The sequence below is a fragment of the Wyeomyia smithii genome, chromosome 2, assembly GCF_029784165.1.
Source record: "Wyeomyia smithii strain HCP4-BCI-WySm-NY-G18 chromosome 2, ASM2978416v1, whole genome shotgun sequence".
In the NCBI taxonomy this organism is placed as follows: domain Eukaryota; kingdom Metazoa; phylum Arthropoda; class Insecta; order Diptera; family Culicidae; genus Wyeomyia; species Wyeomyia smithii.
In genome coordinates this window covers 57,312,724-57,322,045 of record NC_073695.1, presented here as the reverse complement: position 1 = coordinate 57,322,045, position 9,322 = coordinate 57,312,724, and the positions used below count along the sequence as shown (strand labels likewise).

At 39.6% G+C, this 9,322-nt stretch overlaps 1 protein-coding gene across 8 annotated transcripts in view; it reads right to left on the bottom strand.

Moving 5' to 3' along the window:
* Positions 1-168: 168 nt before the first annotated feature.
* LOC129723155 (uncharacterized) overlaps positions 169-9,322 on the bottom strand; it is a 31,975-nt gene continuing 22,821 nt past the window's right edge. For 7 of the 8 annotated variants that reach the window (XM_055677182.1, XM_055677180.1, XM_055677179.1 and 4 more), the window contains exons 2-8: positions 4,061-4,492; positions 3,819-3,909; positions 3,515-3,686; positions 3,033-3,169; positions 2,767-2,964; positions 1,623-2,144; positions 169-1,551 (exon numbers count right to left, since the gene is read on the bottom strand). In XM_055677182.1, coding sequence (XP_055533157.1) covers positions 1,288-1,551; positions 1,623-2,144; positions 2,767-2,964; positions 3,033-3,169; positions 3,515-3,686; positions 3,819-3,909; positions 4,061-4,164 — 1,488 coding nt within the window. In that variant the 5' untranslated portion in view covers positions 4,165-4,492 and the 3' untranslated portion in view covers positions 169-1,287. The remainder of the gene's footprint in view (positions 1,552-1,622; positions 2,145-2,766; positions 2,965-3,032; positions 3,170-3,514; positions 3,687-3,818; positions 3,910-4,060; positions 4,493-9,322) is intronic. The other variant, XM_055677186.1, reaches the window with a different exon arrangement.

The window sequence follows — 9,322 nt, the reverse complement described above, 5'->3', positions numbered from 1 at the left end:
GGTCAAATGAGGATAGAAAATCCCAAATAGTATCGCATGTACTGGTATTGGAAAAACGTAGACGAACGAAGGATGATTTCGGGTTTTATTCTTTGCTAGGCCAAGTGCGATAATTTGGTCATCGTGCTTTTATCTTCAAGCATTCACGAAATAAAAAAGTACAGAAACTGTTTTCTCAAATTGAATGTATTACTTCCTCGCAGCGGTCAAGAAACACCGTTTTGTTGTTCATTTAATTTAGCACTTTTGTTCAAGTTTCTCCTCATAAAAGATTAGCATTTTCTTTGACATACAAAGGTTTATCTACAGGATGCGAATTTGTTTTTTTGTGTGTGTGCTTGTCTACTACTGGAATAGAGTTGTCCTCGACAAATAAGTACAATGTTGTTCAGTTTGGTTCTAATAATTTCGCTACGTGTTTTGTTTTTTCGTTTGCCGTGAGTAGATGGAACAAGAGAAAGAATATATCAAGCGCACTTTGCTGCCATGTGTTGCTGTGCTATTTGACTGAATGGTAAACGTAGGAATGTCTTGTTTAATGACTGAGTATAGTTCAATGTTCGACACACGATCAGTGACGCTTCACTGGAGAATTTTCTAACGAATGAAAAAAGTTTTTTTTTGCGTCAATTAATCTATCACCTTCGTGCTTTTTTACAGATTGTTTAATGGTAACCTCTGCGGCTGTTAGTTTTTTTTCCTGGAGGAACTCGCCGCAATGACCTATTTCTCTGAGCTGAATTGTTAATTCTACGGTCTAAGTATAGAATTGATTAAATAGATTTCGATGTTGCTTAAATTGAAATTTATTTTTCTCTAACTTGGTATTACTGGGGATCAAAATCTGCGCTCTTCAAGCTAAATAGTAAAAGATTTATTCTCTCTTGTATCTAAATTTGATTTTTTTGTTGTTGTTGATGTTATTGTTGTTTTTCTTAAGAATCTAAAGAATCTGTAATGTTGCAACTACTCGATCAGTGTCATAAGTTACATTCGCATCCGGAGAAATGGTTTGTTTTGTTTTTTTTTCACCAAAAGGTACGCAATCATTGTGTGACTGCTTGCTACACTAAAACACAACTTTGGTACATACTAAAACTTAATCAACAGGTTCCAACTTACGTTGAATTTCACTTTATTTGTTACCGGTACAAACAACTCGCAGCGTGACTCTCATACAAATGCAGTTTTTGTTTCTTCTGTGGAAATATATTGTTTAAATTGGCAAACGTGTTACAACTATACGGCGCTGCATCTAAACTGACTTTCCGACAAAAAGGTCAGCTTTTACATGCCACTGGCTGCTGGTGTTTTACTAATGCCAGCGCTCAAGGTAGTGCTCGGACTACTACTGACCGGGGACGGTACTGCGGATGGTTGTTGGATTACATCCGATGGTGATGCTCCTGTAATGGCTCCATCTTTCTGTATCATTGGTTTAGCAACTCCCTCCGAGTTTGCAGCTGCTTGGGTAGCCTTGGGAAGGGTGGTTTCTGTTGGAGGATTGTTAAACAGTTGCGAAAGATTTTTCGGAATAGATCCTTTTTGACTCTGTAATGTGTTTTTAGAGATTGTTACTGCAATGTTAGTTAAATAAGTTGGTTCTGTTTGAAGCGGCTTACCTCAGTAGGGTTTACTGTGGATACAGTTGTTGGTACCTCCCTTCTTTCAGCCTTCTCCAGGCGTTCTTTAATTACCGTAATCTCACTATTTATAGCGTCGTTTTGGCTGTGATACTGTGCGCATTCTTCTCGAACCGTGCCTAAGGAGCCCTTCAGGGTGTTGGTCACGTTCTGCAGTAGTTCGATCTGTTCGTTCACCTGTTTGCCAGAACCTTCCAGATTGTTCAGGTTGGTTTTCATCTCGACCCAAATGTTTTCCACCGACTTGACGTGAGAGGAGATGTTGGCTGAGCTCTCTAGCAGATCATCGATGCTCGTCTTGTGGGTCTTGAGATCATCGACGAGCCAAGCGTTTTTCTGTTTCAGTGTTTCCAGCTCTCCTGTGAAGTTCTGCGCTAGATTTGAGATCTGGGTGGATAGCTGGTCGCGGATGTTTGCGATGCTCTGCTCGGTTATGTTGTTAACATTGTTGCCAACCATTGAGGCTGTGGTCGAACCGTTGCGAATTTCAGCGAAAACGATCTGAAAGGAAATGCAGTTGGAATAGTTCAATGCTTAATTATTATAATAGTTGAAGAATAAAAAATCATCAAAGTCAAAAATCAAAATAAAAAAACACTAACTTGACATCATATAGTAATTGAAATTTAAATACATATTCCTGGCATTTGCAATCGGAACCAGAAAATCAGAGTTTTGAGCGAACAATTCGGTAACGAGGCAATAGTGACAATAGCATTGAAATTGAATTAGCATCTATAATCACCATCAGCCGTGTGTGCGATTTAAGGAGCGAACGAGAAGACGCAAGGAGCGCACGAGATTCAAACAAATTTACCAAAACACTTTTATGCTTGAAGGTAACATTGAAACAATTAGTAACAACACATTGACAGTTTTTATGCATATTTCCTAAATATTCAGTTTTTCATATGCATTGACAAGTAGGAACGCTACTTAAACACAAAATTTATGGAACGCCAACAGTTAGAAAAAAACTGCCCCACTGCAATTTTTCAGCCAGTATGAATAAACAGTGTTCACTAATATCGAACATGTATTTTCAAGCTTCAATCTTGCTTGGTGCGAATTCAAATGCATGCAATCAATTTCAATAAACTTGAATTCGTTACCCATTCCTTACCTGCAGCTCACCCAAGCTTTTTTCAAGCGTTTTCTGTTCGCTCTGGGCCTTCGTGTAGCGATCCTCCAGGGACGTTATTCTGGCGAGGGCGTCCTTGATTTGGGAGCCAAGGTTTGCCACGTTGGTCATCAGACTGTTGAACTGTGCTTCCTGGGAATTTTCGTTCTTTTTCTCTATGGTTTCGCGAAGCTGCTTCAGCTGGAATTAGGGGCTTGGATGAAGATGGATGATGGTGCGAGATAAATTGAAATTGAATGCTTGCTTACCTCGGTAGAGAAATTACTTAGCACTTGTTGAATATCCCGCAGCTTTCCGTTCAAAGCCGTCTGATTTTGTTCCAGCGTTTTGGACGTTTCGTGCCATTTTTGTAAGGCTTCCGGCACATTGTGACTGGTTGCTGACACTGGCGGGTGGTTTCGAGTGGGTGTTTGCGCATAAATAAAACATGGAAGAATAGTTTAATTAGTGAAGCTTAATTTCCAGTCGCATGCATATATATCAGACAAATGCTTTTCTACTATAGGCGACAGGATATTTAGTGGTATAAACATAATAACAACTTCACAACGATTCCCGTGCTGGTAATAAAAGAACATACTAGCAGACGCTATTGTTATAGAATTACAATGTCACCCCATAACATCCTCGCATAACATTATGAATCTATGTATTTAGAATGATTCAAACACCCCGACGGTCCATTTTTGCTATGGTTGCGGGGTAGGTACATGTGAGCACTAAAAATCACCTTGCTCGATTCGAATCCGGTACTCGGAAACCTGCTGTCTGATATCGAAATACAGCCAGTACATAAAGCCGAGTGAGAGAAAAATGCAGGACACTAGAACGAGGGGACCACACGTGCGCACGCAAGAGAACCGCTTCCTCCGACAGCGCGACTGAGCTCTCACTTTCGGTTGCTGGCTCCGATCGAATATTAACGGCCATGGTGATTGTCCCGACAGTAAGCGTGGGTGTTGCAGGTGTAGAGAAAGAGAGATAATAATTGTTTAATGGATATGAAAGGAGCGCTAGAGGAAACCTCAACTAACCCATGAGTAGTCTTCTTGTTCATCTGTAGAGTTGGACAGCAGCTGGTCGTGGGAGGCAATTCCGTTTCCAGCCATGTGACGTTTTCCAGAACTGTTGGTTGAACAGACAACGGAAAAAAGGTAGACGATTCATTTCGATTGGCGGTTATGGTGAACGCATTATGATTTAATACAGACAAATTATCGTGCGTCTCCACTTATTTATTAAATTTATTCTCCACATAATATCAGTCTAGTCTTACCTTTTTGCAAGCGAGTGCGCCACCAGGGCGTCCAATTCGCGTCTTTTTCGCATCTTTTTGCCGCCGACTCTCAGCGGCACCGTTACGTGCCCTACGGATTCCATTTCGAGCTGACTGTCGTCAAAAGTCACCTTTGAGCTGTTGCGTTTCGCGCGAATGTTGACCGCCGGTGTACAGGTAGAATCGAGAAGACAACGACAGTTCTATATCAGGTCAGACAAGATGAGCTTCGAATGCGATAGGCCTTAGGCGTCATAGAATTCTATGACTTGGTCGTGAGATTTGCAACGAATTTTTCGTAAAAGCGCAATATTGCCGTTCACATTTTCTGATGTTGATTTTTTATTTGGCCGTGTATTATTTATTATTAGTTGGGGTGTGTCTCATAACTTATAATACATATTGTATTTGTCAATATCACACTCAGTTCAACTGTAGATTGAAAAAAAAATGTTGGAAACGATGCTTTTCCACATATTTTACTGCTTCATTATTTACTAAATCTCAATTTTTTCATCCCCAAAACTATTACCGTGAAACTCAAGCAAAGAACCTTCGTAATCAGATTTCTGCACAGGTACAAATGAAATGTCTGAATGAAGTAAAGTAACTTATGATATCATGAATATAAAGTATTTTCATGTTGTGGAAATACACCGTGAACAATATTGATGAGTTCATGACCCATTTCTTCGTTATTGATTTGCTGTTGCTGTCAAGTGGATAAAACTTAATTCCTAAAATCATCATGCATCATTGATTGCAAAACCGAAAATTAAATTCTTTAAACCTGCACTTTTGTTATTGAAACTACCTTAAAAAAATCATGACCGTTCAGTTTAAGTTAAATCTGAGTATTTTGATTTTCATGATGATTTTGGATGCGTGAGGCAACGTAAAATGGTTTGTGATAGGAAGCAAATCTGCCATTTGATTTTTTATATGCACTACCACGGCTTAAATTCTATATTTATGCCAACTAGGAAACTGGAGATATTTAGGGAACACCACTTCAATATATTGAAAGTTTTTCTTACCAAAGTTGAAAAGGATGAATCAGAAAAAAGATAAAAATAGGTACACGAACTAGTTAGGCTGTGTTTTTTAAAATTCCAAATTAACACTTGCCTATTCGACCCCTCGAAGCCGAAAAAATGAAATTCTTTTACCTGCCATTCCGCAAGATCTGAACCGATTTTGATCGAACCTTCTTCAAAAGATCACAAATTAATCATAGTTTTTGGGACAGTAGGCGACATTTCGAAATTTTTTGTTGTTCCGGATTTGTCGAGGGAAACCGTGGGATAAGTACCCTCCAGAGACACAGGCTAGATTAAACATGGTAGCGAAACCTTGCTTGCGACATATCAAACTTCAAGTTTTTGCAAAACAACACTATTGGCGATCGGTATTTGGCCTACCTACTTAATCTCCTCGAAGTCGCGCTAAGCCTTGAGGCAGCGTTGCCGGATGAAGGAGAGCTTACCGAAGCCCCTCTGGAGGATTGCTGAAGTACTGTGAAAGCAGCCACTAACAATACAACGTTAGGTTCGTCGAGAGGAATCGACGTAACGGCTGGTTCGACGAGGAGTGTCTAAGGATTGTAGACGAGAAGAATGCAGCGCGGGCATTGATGCTGCAGCAAAGAACCTGTCATAACGTAAATTGATACAAAGAGAAACGAAGACAGCAGACCCATCTTTTCCGGGACAAAAAGCGCCGCCTGGAAGAGCTGGAGTGTTAGGAAATGGAGCAGCTGAATCGTTCTCAAGAAACACGTAGATTCTACAAGAAACTACACGCATCCCGCACAGGCTTCGTGCCGAGAGCTGCAATGTGTGGAATGAAGATGGAGGAATTTTGACCGATGAGGGTGACATTACCGAAAGGTGGAAGCAGCACTACACGGTGACAAAAAAGTCCGGTTACACTTTTTTGGGGTCGCCTGTAGCCTACAGGCTGCATCTCTCTGGTGCCATCTATATGTCAAATGAAAGGGTTAACTTTGCTGCCCAAAGTGGCAGAGTTTCGTTTCTGTGCAGTTTGTTTACATTAAGTTGTGAGCCATGGCAGAGTTAAGAGCAGCTGTTTTCGCTGAATACGTGAAAGGGTACAAACCCTTTCACATTTTCAAACATATTCAAACACCTAAAACCGCTCGGAATCAACCGGAAATTCGTGTACCGGACCATAAATCGGTACCTAGAGACCGGAGGCACCGAGGACAAGGCACGATCTGGACGACCAAGGTCTGTGAGAACTCCAAGGCTGAAAGAGATTATACGAGACCGGATTCGCCGGAATCCCGCCCAATCTGCACGGAAGCTGGCCAGGAACCTTAAAATGAACCGAGAATCAATCCGCCTGCTTCTGCGCAAGGATTTAAAACTTACACCGTACAAAAAAACAGGTGGTGGGGTTACCAAAGCTACAAAGGACAAGAGGTACCAACGGTCGCGGGAGTTGCTCGGTTGGCGAGCAGATGACGAGATTATTTTTTCGGACGAGAAGCTGTTCGTTTTGGAGCAAACAGTCAATCGCCAAAATGATCGAGTTTGGAGTGTGAGCCTCCAGCAAGCTCCTGCGGACAAGCTGAACGTTTCCCGGTTCCAAAATAAGACGTCAGTGATGGTTTGGGGAGCCATTTACAAAAGAGGTAAACTGCCTCTTATTTTTATCGATAAAGGGGTCAGAATCAACGCAGCGTACTACCTGGACACGGTTTTGAATAAAAATCAAGCTCAACTATTGTTTGAGGACGATTACTACTGCTTCCCATCCCACACCGCAAAGGTTGTTCAGGCGTGGTGTGAGGGAAACTTGACCGATTTCATTTCGAAGAATGAATGGCCTCCGTCGTCTCCGAATCTGAATCCATTGGATTATTTCGTACATGATGTCGAAGCTGAATGACTAAAAAATAACAAATTTGGAGCAATTCAAGCGAGTTATCACGAAAATCTGGGACGAGATGCCGATGGAGCACGTGCGCGCCGCTTGCGATGACTTTCCGAGACGTATGAAGCTGGTTCGATCAGAGAAAGGTGGTGTAATTCCGAGATATCGTCTGTGAAGTATCTTTATGAGTTACTGAATAAAGCTATGAATACCAGATTCAGATTCTCTTATTATTCTTTGAAATATTGAGATTTTCCTGTGTGACCGGACTTTTTTGTCACCCTGTGCAATGAACACCTGAATGGCGGAAAGGCAGATAACCAAAACGGTAAGAGGATTACGACTTCGTCATCACAGCGGATGAGGGAGACATGCCGGCCATCACGATAAGTGAAGTCAAGGATACTATCAAGCAGCTCAAGAACAACAAATCAGCTGGAAAGAATGGTGCTTATTACGGGAGTCAATTCACGGTGAAATATATTTCACTCTCACGCTCACTTCACTTTTTTAGACCTATTCCCGATTCCACCTCAAGTGAGGTGACAAAAATTACCTCCGTGGAGTGAGATTGACAGTGAAGTGAAATTGAGAATAGGACAAGTGAAATAAGATTGCTTCCCAGCTCAAAAATGTCTAAGTCCCAGACAGTCGTTTTTCCCGTTTTTTCTAGATAACACCAGATCTCGACGTGTTCTGCATTTCTAAGACATTCGACATAAAAAAAATGTTTTTTTCGGTATCGAAAATTTCCTGAACTAGTTTGCCTTTTTTTCATCGGGCAAAAAAATGAAAAATTGACCGCTTCAAGGCACGGATCAAACTCTTATTCGCTTCGTTACTGAAGAATAAATCCAATATTTACCATTATATCACAAATCAATCAACTTTAAGACTTATGGCATCTTCGTGGAATCGTTTCACCGTTCAAAATGGTCGTGAAATAATTCCACGCGAAACGTCGCTTTTTCCTTTCTCACTTCACTGATATGACACTCATAATAACCCAGATTCCACGGCAGATGTCACTTAGCGACGTTTTTCTCACTTACGTGAGTCCCGTAATAGGATTTTGTTCACTTCACTCTGATTTCACCGTGAAGTGACTCCCGTAATAAGCACCAATGGTATCGCAGCGGAGCTTATCAAGCTGAACCCGGATAGGTTGGCTTCCTGTTTGCATTAGCTGATAGTCAGGGTCTGGAATACAGAACAATGCACAATGATCCAGAAACCACTTTTAGGAGGAAATTTGGGTCTAGAGTTCTATAGCATTATTTTAGAGAAAAACTTTCTTCTACAAAGTTGTTACATATGATAAAGCGCTTATTGCAAAAATATAAAAAATTAGGGTGACCAGAATTTTTCATACAATCAAATATTTAACTGTTTTATCTTTGTAAATAGAAGAAACATTTGTTCTACAATGTAATAGCTCCATTAATTTTAAGTAAAAAAAAGTTTTTCTCTAACTTTGAAAACAACCGATTTATATTGAAAAAACACATCTTGCGCTCTAACTTCTTTATTTCAAGTTTTACCTTTAAACTGTCTTTGAATGACATTTAGAGCTTTTTAAGAAAAACAATTTGCAATGCTGATAACGCAAATGTCTCAATTCTACTCAAAGTTAATATAATATATGCGTTTTTCATTAATTTGTCATTCATTTTGGAGCAAACATAAAAAATATCGCTTAGTCTCATTTTGAAGGGAATTTACTCTATAAATGGAAGATTTTTTAAAAATATGTTATTTTTTAAATTTGAGCAAATCCAATTTAGAAACATGACAAAAATTTCAATAATTTTTATACATTATGTATATAAAAGCACGCAGATTATTTTTTTTGGTTTTTATTTAACTGATCCAAAAAGATCGAAAATCGATAAACTGGTTCAAAAGTTATAAGTTTTTTGAAATAACTAGCTCCCTAACAACCCAATGAAAAAATACGGGTTTGATTATTTTCAACGTAGATCCATCAAGCACTTTGCGTGACCAACTTCGAAATAGAGTGACCATAAAAAACGACTGTGTTCGATGTTTTTAATTTTTAAAAAACAATAACTTTTAAACCAGTTGATCAATTTTCAATCTTTCTGGATCAAATTAAAGGTAATTATTTCTAGTTATGAGATAAATACCAAAAAAATAAATCTACGTGCTTTTGCGAGTGGGGGAATTGTGGGTAAAATGAACAGGGGTGGTGAAATGGACACCTGTTTAAATCTCGAGTATTACGTTGAAAAATAGTACAAACTTCTTTGGCACGCTATCTTAGAGGCACTAGAAACTATTCGAGACAAAGTATGCGACATGAAACAGGCAAACAGTCAAAATAATAAACAAAAACAAAAATTG